This window comes from Gadus morhua, chromosome 6, assembly GCF_902167405.1.
Source record: "Gadus morhua chromosome 6, gadMor3.0, whole genome shotgun sequence".
Classification (NCBI taxonomy): domain Eukaryota; kingdom Metazoa; phylum Chordata; class Actinopteri; order Gadiformes; family Gadidae; genus Gadus; species Gadus morhua.
In genome coordinates, this window is record NC_044053.1 from 252,017 (window position 1) to 265,216 (window position 13,200).

The 13,200-nt window shown below is 44.4% G+C and overlaps 1 protein-coding gene across 1 annotated transcript; it reads right to left on the reverse strand.

Moving 5' to 3' along the window:
• Positions 1 to 713: 713 nt before the first annotated feature.
• Positions 714 to 4,862, reverse strand: LOC115545324 (beta-galactoside-binding lectin). Its single transcript, XM_030358352.1, has 4 exons — positions 4,539 to 4,862; positions 3,293 to 3,372; positions 1,854 to 2,007; positions 714 to 1,638 (listed from the first exon to the last, which is right to left on the reverse strand). Exons 1-4 carry the CDS (start codon positions 4,548 to 4,550, stop codon positions 1,492 to 1,494), a joined length of 393 nt encoding a protein of 130 aa, XP_030214212.1. The 5' UTR covers positions 4,551 to 4,862; the 3' UTR covers positions 714 to 1,491.
• Between the last annotated feature and the right edge of the window lie 8,338 nt (positions 4,863 to 13,200).

Consider the following 13,200-nt stretch of genomic DNA (forward strand, 5'->3'; position numbering starts at 1 on the left):
AATTCTCTTATCAACATGGTGAAGTGCATCGGCTTGCCTTGTGCAAATGATTTTTTATTGATAACAACATTGGCATATACACTGATCAAAACAGGACGATACAAAAAAAGAGCCTATAGTGCAATTAAACGACTGCTTTGAACAAATGTCATTTGAACATAGCAGTCAGGCTACTGCTTCTTTGTTTTGAGCCAAAGAAAAAAAAAAAAAAAGTTTTTTTTTTTTTTTATCTAAAATAATTGCGTTAATCGCGCGATAAATTTTTTAGCGCCGTTAAATTTGGTTTGCGTTAACGCCGTTAATAACGCGTTTAACTGACAGCTCTAGTATATATCAATTAAACACTGGTGTGAAAAATGTAAAACACTTCCATCAATATACTATTAACATATGTTTTGGCTTCATGAGGCCATGTTACATATTCAAATGTATAAAATTGTCTAGAAATATCTTCCTTTTTTAAAGTTGCAAATATGTTTTACATACAGTATAAAGATGAAGCCATATTGTAATACAATACTGTGAATATATCATATGGAATATTGCATTGACACAATCGTATCAGAATAGGATACAATGCATATTTGTCTATCCCATTAGCTCCAATAGGCTAAAGTTGGTTAAGTTGATACTGCAGCACAGCTCTTAAAATGCACCAATGTTACCTATTTTGCATTGATAACAAAAATGAAAAACACTACAGTCAGAAAATGTTCAGATTGTCTTCAGGGGATGTAATGAGGAAATCAGTGCACCAATACAAAAAAGTAACAAAGAAAATATATATTTTTTATGTTGTTCGTAGGCCAACAAAAAATAAAACAAAGAATCTAAATGCGGTGAAACAGGTCTACATGTAAATCAGTCTGAATCCCACCTCCGATCCTGATCAAGCCAGAGGAGCTCATCTACAACCCGGCAGAGCTCACCTGGGGCCTCTTTTATGCTCTCACACATGACTGAAGTGTTCTGCCAGTTGAGTTGAAAGAGGTGAGAATTGAGTCAGACCAATTGGTAATTGGGTTTGGCGTTTTGAAGGCCAGTGTTTTTCAGGTGAAGCAAGTGTGCTAAATGAGGAGATTTGTGCTTAGAGTTTTGCAAAAATGGAATTTAGAATTTCGATAAGTGTGAAAAAAACATGCGTGGAATTGTGCTTAGAGTTTAGCAGTCTGGAGTCTTGCAGTTGATACATGAGTTTCGAGTTTTCAGAATTGTGTGCATGGTTCCATTTTTTGTGTGTACACAATCGAGAAAAACCGTAAATTACAAGTATTGTTATTTGCTCAAATCCAAAGTACTTAGAGAGAGACAGAGACAGAGAGAGAGAGAGAGAGAGAGAGAGAGAGAGAGAGAGAGAGAGAGAGAGAGAGAGAGAGAGAGAGAGAGAGAGAGAGAGAGAGAGAGAGAGAGAGAGAGAGAGAGAGAGAGCACCTCGAATACATTGAAGTGCAGAATATGGTGTCCGCCATTTTCACAGAAAAATATCCTGTGTCAGTTGATCTCAAAGCTGCGGATGAGGACGCCCTCGTCGAAGGAGAAGTCCTTGTACTCAGACGCCCCCAGGCGGTTGGGGAAGTGGACCTCAGAGCCATCGCTCAGAACCACCAGGAACTCCTCACGGGTCAGGGTGACGGTGAACTACAGAGAGAGAGAGAGGGAGAGAGAGAGAGAGAGAGAGAGATAGAGAGAGAGAGAGAGGAAGCAAGAGAGAAAGCACCATGAAGAGAATGTATGTTCATACATCCCCGTCCCTCCCCTCTCCCACTCCCCCTCTCCCTCAACCCTCTCCCTCAACCCTCTCCCTCCTCCCTCCCTCTCTTCCCCTCCCCCCCCCCCCTCCCTCCCCCCCTCACCTTGAAGAGCTTGTCGTATTTGAAGGGGCACCCCCCGTGGCGGACCTCGTCCCCCCAGACCCCCCCCTGGTACGAGTTGTAGATCACCGCGCCGTGGAACTGCACGCTCATGTGGAGCGCATGGTCGACCCCGGAGCTGATGTTCACCACAAAGCTGGAGGAGGAGGAGGAGGAGGAGGAGGGAGAGGAGGAGGGAGAGGAGGAGGGAGAGGAGGAAGAGGAGGAGGATCAGGAGGAGGAGGAGGAGGAGGAGGAGGAGGAAGAGGAGGAGGAGGAGGAGGGAGAGGAGGAGGAGGAGGAGGAGGAGGAGGAGGAGGGAGAGGAGGAGGGAGAGGAGGAAGAGGAGGAGGAGGAGGAGGAGGAGGAGGAGGAGGAGGAGGAGGAAGAGGAGGAGGGGAGGAGAGGAGGAAGAGGAGGAGGGAGAGGAGGAGGAGGAGGAGGAGGAGGAGGAGGAGGAGGAGGAGAGGAGGAGGAGGAGGAGGAGGAGGAGGAGGGAGAGGAGAGGAGGAGGAGGAGGAGGAGGAGGAGGAGGAGGAGGAGGAGGAGAGGAGGAGGAGGGGGAGGAGGAGGAGGAGGAGAGGAGGAGGAGGAGGGAGAGGAGGAGGAGGAGGAGGAGGAGGAGGAGGGAGAGGAGGAGAGGAGGAGGAGGAGGAGGGGGAGGAGGAGGAGGAGAGAGAGGAGGAGGAGAAGGAGGAAGAGGAGGGAGAGGAGGAGGAGGAGGAGAAGGAGGAAGAGGAGGGAGAGGAGGAGGAGAAGGAGGAAGAGGAGGGAGAGGAGGAGGAGGAAGACCACCCGGTACTCATTAGTCACTACAGCTGCAGTACAATAACCGCGTCACGCACGGGACTGAAGCTGCTCAAGTCACCGGTTCAGACCCCGATCCATCGATGAGTCGACTCATCGACTTCACCCTGACGTTACTTTACAGCATCTTTAAGATTGTGGAGAGATTATCGTGAGGGTTGGGGATTCTCTTCATCTGAATCATTACAGCGGAACAGCTTCCAATAACATTCAACCCCAGGAGAACAGACTAGCAGGTGTGCTTGTGTGTAGGCTAGGCTAACTCAAGGCTTTAAATAGAGGCAAACTAAAGGGGAGGAGCCTTTACAGCTGGCCCCTGAACCCAGCCCCCACCCTCATGATTAACCTTTGGCCCCTGCACCCGGCCCCCACCCTCATGATTAACCTTTGGCCCCTGCACCCGGCCCCCACCCTCATGATTAACCTCTGAACTCCAGAACTGGACTTTGAAGGATTTCTATTGCAGTTCAACTTCCTTCAGTAAAGTCACAAAATTAAACAAGGAAACGTTCCAAGCTTTTTGCTTTAATCGTATAGGAGGACAGATTCATGGACCATCTGCGCGTGGAGGACACCGCCCCCTAGTGGTTGAGCGTGTGTTAGCGCGACAGGACGGTGGATCCAGTGATGCTCACCGTTGAACACCAGTCTTGGGGATCCCGCTGATGGTCAACGTGTGGCCCACCTTCAGGGGCCTGTTCTTCACCCACATATCCTGTTAGGGGGGGGGGAAGGGAGAGAGAGAGAGAGAGAGAGAGAGAGAGAGAGAGAGAGAGAGAGAGAGAGAGAGAGAGAGAGAGAGAGAGAGAGAGAGAGAGAGAGAGAGAGAGAGAGAGAGAGAGAGAGAGAGAGAGAGAGAGAGAGAGAGAGAGAGAGAGAGAGAGAGAGAGAGAGAGAGAGAGAGAGAGAGAGAGAGAGAGAGAGAGAGAGAGAGAGAGAGAGAGAAAACATGGTTTGAGCAGTAGACTTCCTGTGTCCACCACCGCCTCAGACCAACATATGCTCTCCATTAGCAGACATGGACCCTCTCAGTCCGTCTGCTGGCTTCCCTCAGTGGGGTCAGGCCTGCTAATACTGAAACTACTCACTCCTGATTCTGCTACTGCTAATCTATAGTTCTACTGGTCACACATCCTCAGGTTGTACTGGAAGAAGGAAGGTAGTATGATGCAGCTTTTGTTTAGTTTAGGATTTGTACATTTTTATAAAAGGATAACTTTTACAAACATTATTTAACAAATTGTCTGTCAGTATATCGACATGAGAACGAGTAGGTGTGGCATGTTTCTTACAATTGATAGAGTAATCCTACACTCACTTCAAATAGGTTACAGTTTAAATATAACTTTCTTCAAACTATCTTTAAAAAGTCGCGCAAACGTGTTCAGAGTTTTCACAGTTTTCACCGGCCAGGTGAATATATATATATAATATTTAATATCCCATGTTTAAATGAATGAATGAATGATCTTTATTGTCAAAGTACAGGTACAGGTACAGGTAAATCGAAATTTGGGAGAAAATTTGGGTTTAAGCTGTCTAACCAATGATTAGACTGGATGTCTCGATCAATGGCCAAGCTAGCAAATAGTTTGACGATAAAAGGGAATCAAACGAATGCACAAAAGCACAACAGGATATGAAAAGTTACGAATGATGCCCGGAGTAGCGATCCCATCACCGCAAGAGACAACTTTTGGTTCTGATCCGCACGTCTGGAGAGGTGCCCACATTTAAACCAGGCGTAATGACACGGGTAATGACAGCTGTCACTCATTCAGAGCAGAGCAGCAGTAAAACCACACGGAGTGAAACAAACACAACTGATGTCCAGAGAAACACTGCAGGGATCAGTGGTAACGCTCGTTTCTTTATACTTACAGTTCCAGCCATGTTGCCGTCTGATCGGTTGAGTTTACGCGCAGGGAGGAGAGGAGGCAGTAGAGCAGAGTCCTGCCTGCTGGGAGGGTATTTATAGAGAGGCTTGTAGAACCTGATAATGTAATAAATTCCTAATAATGTAGTAACCCCATTACTACATTATAATGGGGACTTCCGCTTTTAGTAGTACTACCATGTATTGTTGAAAGGCATTCAGCCTGCCTCAGAAAACGTCTCGCGAGGAGACAATCTTACTGTGCGTTCACACCAAACGCCACATTTGTTGCCTGGTCGCAGTGTTGCATGAGTTTTGTTGCGGGACAAATCATAATCCGTTGCGGTAGTGATTTGTGCAAGTTTTATCCAGTGACTTTAGTCACGCATCTGTGAGGAAGTTGAGTTGTCTTGAAAGTACCAGAGACGTCGGAGAACCCGATGCAGTCTATTCATAATATTGTAATGACCACGGAAGAGGCAGTGAATGAAGTATTGATTAGACAGTGATTTATTAGATACCAACGCTAATAAACAGTTGGAACACACAAGACCGGTAACCACAGCAATGCCGGTGTGGGTGTCAGATTGACTCGGCTGCCAGATCGACTCGGGGTCCTGCGCTTAAAGATGGCGTATCGACATTTGACGTATCAACACAAGCCAACGGACAGACCCGGAAGGGTTGTTTATAAACGGGGCTCTATCATGGACATAAAAAGAAGGCTCATTCTGTTTTGGTTTTGATTTCATTGAACACAGCCCGCTCTTTCGCACAACAAAGTCTTATTCTGAAGGAGGAGAACGGAAGTGTCTGCGTGTGGGTCGCTGTATTGACTCTGTTGGGAGCGCTGTTAAGTGAATGGAGTTAACCCATTCTTCTTTTATATATAACCCAAGTATAGGCAACAATAATTTGTACATTAGATTATTATTCATAGATTAGAAAACAAAAGGAGATCGTTAATACTTGGGCATAACATCGGAATGAATGAAACGCGCATGGGCATTTAAAAGACAGCGTTTACAGGAAGTGCGTATCATTATTGCGCATCTAGGACCCGAGTCGATCTGGCAGCCGAGTCAATCTGACACCCACACCGGGAGTCGCAAACGGCAACAATCCCTTTCTCCTCCATGCTACGGTTCACTCCGGACTGAACTGCAGGGAATGGTTTGCCGGTTGAACGCTGATTGGTTGTCTTTAAGCGACTGACGCGCAAATAACAGCCTCAGGCTGTGTTCCAACTGTTTTTTAAACATGCTATAGTCCAGCCCATTATCAAAAAACCCAACCTCGACCACTCTGTTCTCTCCAGCTTAATGACATAACAGAAAAGTTTCAGTCTGGTTTTAAATCACGCCACAGCACAGAAACTGCACTTTTAAAAATCTTTAATGATCTTCTTTTAACTGTCGACTCGGGGAGCTCTGCTGCGCTCGTGCTTTTAGACTTGACTGCTGCCTTTGACACAGTCGACCACCAGATTATTTTATCCCGCCTGGAACTCTGTGTTGGTATTACTGGAAATGTCCTAAAATGGTTCAAGTCATATCGGTCAAAGAGAACCTTCTCTGTTCATCAAGGCCAGTACTCCTCAGCTGCAGCCCCACTAGTCTGTGGGGTCCCCCAAGGCTCTATTTTATCTCCAATTATTTTTGCGTTATATCTGCTGTCCCTAGGTTCCATCTTTAAAAAACACAACATTTCGTTCCACTGCTTCGCAGATGACCTAGAAATCTACCTGCCATTAAAATCAAACAAGGACTCCACAAATGCATTGTCAAGCTGTCTGAAAGATGTGAAAACCTGGTTGGAACTTAACTTCCCAACACTAAACAATAATAAAACCGAAATAATTGTTTTTGGCCAATCCGACCTGCTGGATGGCATCGACAGTATTCTTGGTCCCCTTGCCTCCTACAGCCGCCCTTCTGTCAGAAACCTCAGAGTTATTTTCGACAATGGTTTTAAATTTAACAAGCAAATAAGCTCAGTCGTGAAGACAAGCTCCTTCCAGATGCGACTCCTAGCGAAAGTAAAGCCGTATCTCCCACCAAAGGACTTTGAAAGAGTCATTCACCTGTTCATAATGTCCCGTCTAGACTACTGTAATTCGCTTTACTTTGGTGTGGACCAATGTCTGCTCCGTCGCCTGCAACTGGTCCAAAATGCTGCTGCACGTCTCCTCACTGGGAAAAGGCGATATGACCACATTACCCCTGTCCTGGCCTCTCTTCACTGGCTTCCTGTGGCTTTTAGAATTAAATTCAAAATCCTGTTGTTTACTTTTAAATCTCTACATGGGCTGGCACCTAAATATATGTCAGAGCTGGTCTGCATCCATGCTCCAGCTAGAGAAATTCGGTCAGCTCAGCAGATGCTGCTGGATGTACCCAGGTGCAGACAAAAGACAAAAGGCGACAGAGCCTTCGCTGTGGCCGCTCCTAATCTCTGGAACAGTCTCCCCCTGAGTCTGAGATCTGCCCAGTCTATCGACCAGTTCAAAACGCAACTAAAGACTCACTTTTTGACATTGGCGTTTAATACAGATTAGGATTTTATTTTATCTTATTCATTGTTGTTGCTAATATGCAATTTTAAGCCTTTTTGTTTTTTGTTTTGTGTTTGTTTTTTGTTTTGTTTTTATATTGTATTTGGGTACAGCAATTTGGTCAACTACTGTTGTTTTAAAATGTGCTATATAAATAAACTTGACTTGACTTGACTTTACACCCACAATTTATGTATTAATGTATATTTTGAGCTACATCAAAACATGTTAACTAAACTAATTATGAGTAAGAATTAAGAATAAACAAATGGCCTAATGTTACTCTTGTTCGCGCTTTTGAAATGTCAGCAGCAACTCTTGTCATATGATGTCGGGTGATGATTAGCCTATGGAAACACCAACTACTGAGTCAAAAAATTCAAATTCGACATTATAGGGAATTAATTCCCCCATTTTATTTCAACAATCAGCTGAAGAACATACAAACACATGCTGAATAAAATAAATAAATAGGCTAAAAAGTCTTAACAATTCCATCCGTATGTCTTTTTTCTGTCAATAGACAACATAGGCTTAGCAAGTGCATTGCAAATACATTCATCAAAAGTAGAAATAAGCTGCTATAGCCAGGCCTATACAGAACGCAATTCGGCAACATCTAACAAACGAACATAGCTTATGAGAAGCTTATGAGAAGCTGCTCTGACTCAGCTGTAGTCATGGGCGTAGTGATTAGAATGCAAATTAATTTAAACGTTTCAGAAAACACCTCCATTAAGTTGTTCTTACTAAAAAGCTGAAATAATGCCATTGCGCTGCTGCATGCTCTGAAGTCTCGGTTTGCAGACGTGGTTTGCTCAACATTGGATAGGCATCAACTGCCTTTCCGAGAGCTGCTGTGGGGAAATCTGTCTGCGTATTCAGGAAAATGCTCACTGTCAAACAGTACAGCCGCAGCCAAGTGTCCAGTAAATGTAAATCTATCCTTTGCATTGGCATCTACAGTGTCACACACTTCAGATCCAATTTTCTGCAAGATTGGAGCGCCACCATGTCAAGGCGTGTCAGGACAGAATTGCGCACAAATTGAAGCCACTGAATCACAAACCTTTGAAATTGAGGTGACAAGGTTTGCTACGATCCTTTGAGTTTGCACCACATCAATGTTTATCCTCTGAAGCTGTGAAAAGAGTGTATCTACACGGGGCAGTACGGCATAGAACAGCTCAAGGTAAAAAATGAATTCTTTGTCACCCAGCATTCGGCAGTAGCCCTTTGCCTCTCTGATTGAGATTGCATCAAATTCTGGAGATACTCGAATAGTATTAAAGTATTCCAGCAAGAGATCCTTATTCTCATAGATTGTACTGACTGAAGTACAATCTATTCCAGCGCGTCTGGGATGCGCTTGGCAACCTCCTTGCTACAATGCTGTCCAAACTGGCAGTTAAGAAGAAGGGGAAGTGGCTGTTAGGAAGAAGCCGTAATTGAGGAAACGGCCTGTTGCCTAACCAAATTCAGTTGGTATGCGTAACAGTGTAGGAAATGGACATCAGGATAAATGTCCTGAACCTTCCTCTTCACTCCACCTGTTGCTCCACGGATCACACTCGCTCGATCATATGTTTGTGCCATCATCAGCCTGTCTCTGTCCACCTCATTCTCTGCTGAACGAACGACACCCAACTGTTGCAAAGTACATTAGAGTTGGTCTCTGTGGTCTTGCCTCCATCAATTTGTTTGAAACTAAAGAATCTCTCCTGCAATGTGTTGGCTTCGTCTATGTTACGAAGCACAACAACGAATTGGCAATGGGTTGAAACATCAGTACTTTCAGCGGCCTGCACTGCCATGAATTCTGTGTTTTTCATATCCTTTATAATGCGTCCCTGAATTACATCAAGCATGCAATCGAGAAGCTCATTCTGAATGCGGTTGGACATACCTTTGCACACCGTGGCCTCTCCAGATGTTCTCTCCTTGCGCTATCCAATGATGATACTAAATCCACTAAGCGGGAGGGGATATCAATATCGCAAGACATTGCGGGCGAGGGATCAATCTTGCCGTTGTCTTTCAACGCGCGCTTGTGTGCGTGTGTGTGTGCATATGTGTGTGGCGTGTGTTGCCATTGTCTTTAAGCTTCATGGTCACCATACCGAAACTCGGCATTTGGAGTATTCGGCAGTAGCTTTTTGCCTCTGATTGAGATTGCACCAAATTCTGGAGATACTCGAACAGTATTAAAGGCCCACTATGCAACTTCGGGAATTTATTCGCTGTTTTCTTGGTTTTGGCACGCACATTTCTCTACACAGCGCCCCCTACAGCTTCGTAGTAGATATTTTACAACACTGTCGTAACAACTCGTTGACGACCCTTCCCCATGCACTTCTACGCGAGCCATGTGCATTTGTTTTCAAAGAAGCCGGCGAATGCGTGGAGCCATGTCTGAAGTAAATGTTCATAAAGTGTAGGCAAGGTTATACATTTTTAAAATGGTGTATTTGTATTGCATAAACATAAAGCCATCCTTTTTATAGTTGACGGGGAGAATTTATATCCTAGATTGTAATTGTTTTATCTTAGGTTGAACAGAACAATCAGTGTGAGAGTGTTGGCCAACATAATAATCTAAATAAACAAGAACATGGATTCGGGGATTCAGTCTGTGTCTGGGGGACGAGACAGACGAACAGCAAAACACCAATGGAAACAAAGGTGTTTATATGGTTGCAACCAAGCAAGCTAGAAACATACAGGGCTCACAACAAAACGGTCGAGAAAACAATTTTTACAGGGCTCACAACAAAATGGTTGAGCAAACACATTTGTACAGAGACTATCAACATCAAGAATACCACGAGGACAAAGTTCACCCAAGGGTACTTTCAATTTCAAAAGCAACACGGCCAAGTCGGAGTCTGATTTGAAGTCTTCTTTTTCTTTCAGTTCACGCTATTCCTGAAAAGCTTGCCCAACGTTTACTCGTGTCTGGCCTCTCTGTCGGTCAGTCTCCCTATTCTCTTCTTCTGTTCCTCCGACATTGGGTTTCTCTGTCTCTTTTTAGTCGGCTGATCTATGATGAATGTAACAATCCCTTAGTTACTTGTGTTTATATCGAGCCGGTTCCGTGTTTGGGGGTCTGTGCCGCAAAGCAATTCGTTACTTCGCGAGACCCGAGACTCGGCGGCAGAAACATATTCATTTTCTCCGCCAAGATGCGCAAGGGGGAGTTGAAACAACGAACAATCGAACAAAAATGTATAATGGAACCATCGCAATGACTCCTAGCCTGTTATTGTCAGGGTGTGGGTGTCTCCCTGTGTTTCCCTCCTGTGTTGATTACTGTTCCCTCCCCTAATGTGTCTCAGCTGTTCCTCGTTGTGTTTGTTATTTAAGCCCTCGTCTTTCCTTTGTTCGGTGTGCTGTCATTGTGGTTTGCTGTGGTTAGTGTTGGTTGTTAGTCCTGCGTGTTCCGTGTTCCCTCTCGAGTTCCCTGTTGTCTCCCGAGTTCCCTGATTCCTGTGCCTTAGCCTTTAGGTTTGATTAAAGTGCCGTTTCCCTCAATACCGTCTGCGTTTGGGTCCTACCTGCCTGCTTGCACCTCCAGCTCCCTTAACAGTTATATTAAGGTAAATCGAAGCCCTTATCAGTCGATTGATCCATGATGAATGCAACAATTGCCTCGCAACTGGCTGTTTATATCTAGCCGGTGCCATGTTTGGGTGTGTGTCTGTGCCGTAAAGCATTTTCGAAACTACAATCTGACTACATTTTCGAGGATACTTCCGCTGCGTCACATCCGGATTGGCTCGGCCCGAACAGATCAAGTTGCATATGCGCTTTTTCACTGGAGAGGCGACATGGGTAAATGACACGCCCACCAATCGACCCAGAAATGGATGCAGAACCATCAGCATAACTCTCAACCTGCATACTTAATGTAATTTTGGCTAAAAAAGTTGCATAGTGGGCCTTTAAAGCATTCCAGCAAGAGATCCTTATCTTCATACACTGTACTACCTGCGCGACTATGAAAGTTCCAGCGCGTCTGGGATGTACGTGGCAACCTCCTTGCTACAATGCTGTCCAAAGTGGCAGTTAAGAAGAAGGGGAAGTGGCAGACAAGAAGAAACCACCCACTCAAAACTCTAAACACAAACCAGAGAAGAGTTAATCATCTTGTCAAAACTCCACAAATTTGTCTCAAAACAGATTTTTTCCACCAAACAGTAAACACTGCTTTCAAATGAATATCTCTTATAGAGCATCAATTAAACACTGGTGTGATCAATTAAAAACACTTTCAAAATACCATTTACATATTGTAGCGGGACAGTGGGTGTGGGGTTTCCACGCCATCAAGATGGACTGATAAAACGACACAACACAGAGTGAACAGTTCAAAGGGATGGTTTATTTACCTAGTAACCAAAACCACCCGGGTGGGGAAAGGGTCATCCACCTCTTCTAGCATGCAGTCCAATTCAGTCCAACACATTCCACCTATCTCTTTCCCTTAGGCAGTACCGTGCTTCCAGGCGATCACACAGATCCTGCCTATCCTCTGCTATCCCTAGCTTCCCTAGCTCCACTTGTCTTCTTCCTCTTCTTGTGTCTTGTTTTTTGGCGGAGGCAAACAACTTAAAGATGCATATCCGCCATCTACTGGTATGGAGTGTGGCAATATAACAACCATGCTTCAAAAAATAAATAAAATGATTGTTGTGGGGAAGAAGGGCATGGACCTATAAAGAAAGAAGGGTCGCTCAAGGACTACGGCATCCAGCTCACGTTGCGTATCCTTGAGTGTGCGCGTGTCATATCATTAGCATCTGTACTTTGGCCACGGCACACCTCTCCCAAGTGTGCCGTGGCCAAGGGGCTGTTCCGTGCTGGAATACGGATGGCGTGGTCACACTAGCCAAACGTTCTAGACTTTAGTATGCAAATGAGCTTGGGCACGGGGCCCTGGCCCTAGTGTGAGTGGCCCCTGAGAAATCATAGGTAATTAGTTGATGCATTTTGAAGGCCAGTGTTTCCAGGTGAACCAAGTGTGCTATACGATGACGAGATTTGTGTTTAGAGTTTTGCAAAAATGTGATTTAGAATTTCTATATGTGTGAAAACAGTGGAATTGTGCTGCTGTATAGAGTTTAGCAGTCTGGAGTCTTGTAGTTGATACATGAGCTTCAAGTTTTCAGAATTGTGTGCACAGTTCAATTTTTTGTGTGTATCCATCGAGAAAAACTGTAAATTACATGAAATGTTATTTGCTCAAATCCAAAGTACGTTTAGAGAGAGAGAGAGAGAGAGAGAGAGAGAGAGAGAGAGAGAGAGAGAGAGAGAGAGAGAGAGAGAGAGAGAGAGAGAGAGAGAATTAGAAAGAGAGAGAGAGAGAGAGAGAGAGAGAGAGAGAGAGAGAGCATTCAAGTGCAGAATATGATTGGTTGTCCGTTGTGTCAGAGATAGTATAATTATGGTTTAGATACTGAGATAGTATATAGCATTGTATTGTATAGTGAATAGTATAGTATTGGGATAGTATTGTAGTGTATAGTAGATATGCCAGTATTGAGATAGCATTGTATAGTAGATAGTATAGTATTGTATTGTATTGTATAGTAGATAGTAAAATATTGAGATAGTATTGTCGTTTATAGTCTAGTATTGAGATAGTATTGTTCCCCTACAACACAATCATGAAAAAGATCATCCTTGCAGAATTACACACAGTATGAAACTATGAAGTTATATTATTAGCTAGCTATTATAATTGGTAATATTTCTCATGGCATGGTCATCATGTTATTTGCAGGCCAGACAAGCGTGTGAGATAGAGTTGTATCAAGGCCTGGAGTCCAGGCTAGGGCATGAACACCAAGGTGCGGGTTCGATTCCCAAAAGGCCTGGTCATGCACTGCATCAAATATATATTCTGTGAGAAGTATTAATACTACTAAGGAACACTTTCCCTTATATGCAGCTTAAGTTAAGGAAAAATGGAAATTTTTCGATGCCATTAGGTACAGAAACTACACACACACACACATATGCACGCACACAAACACACACACACACCGGCACGCACACACAAGCACGCACACACGCACACACACACACACACACACACACACACACACACGCAC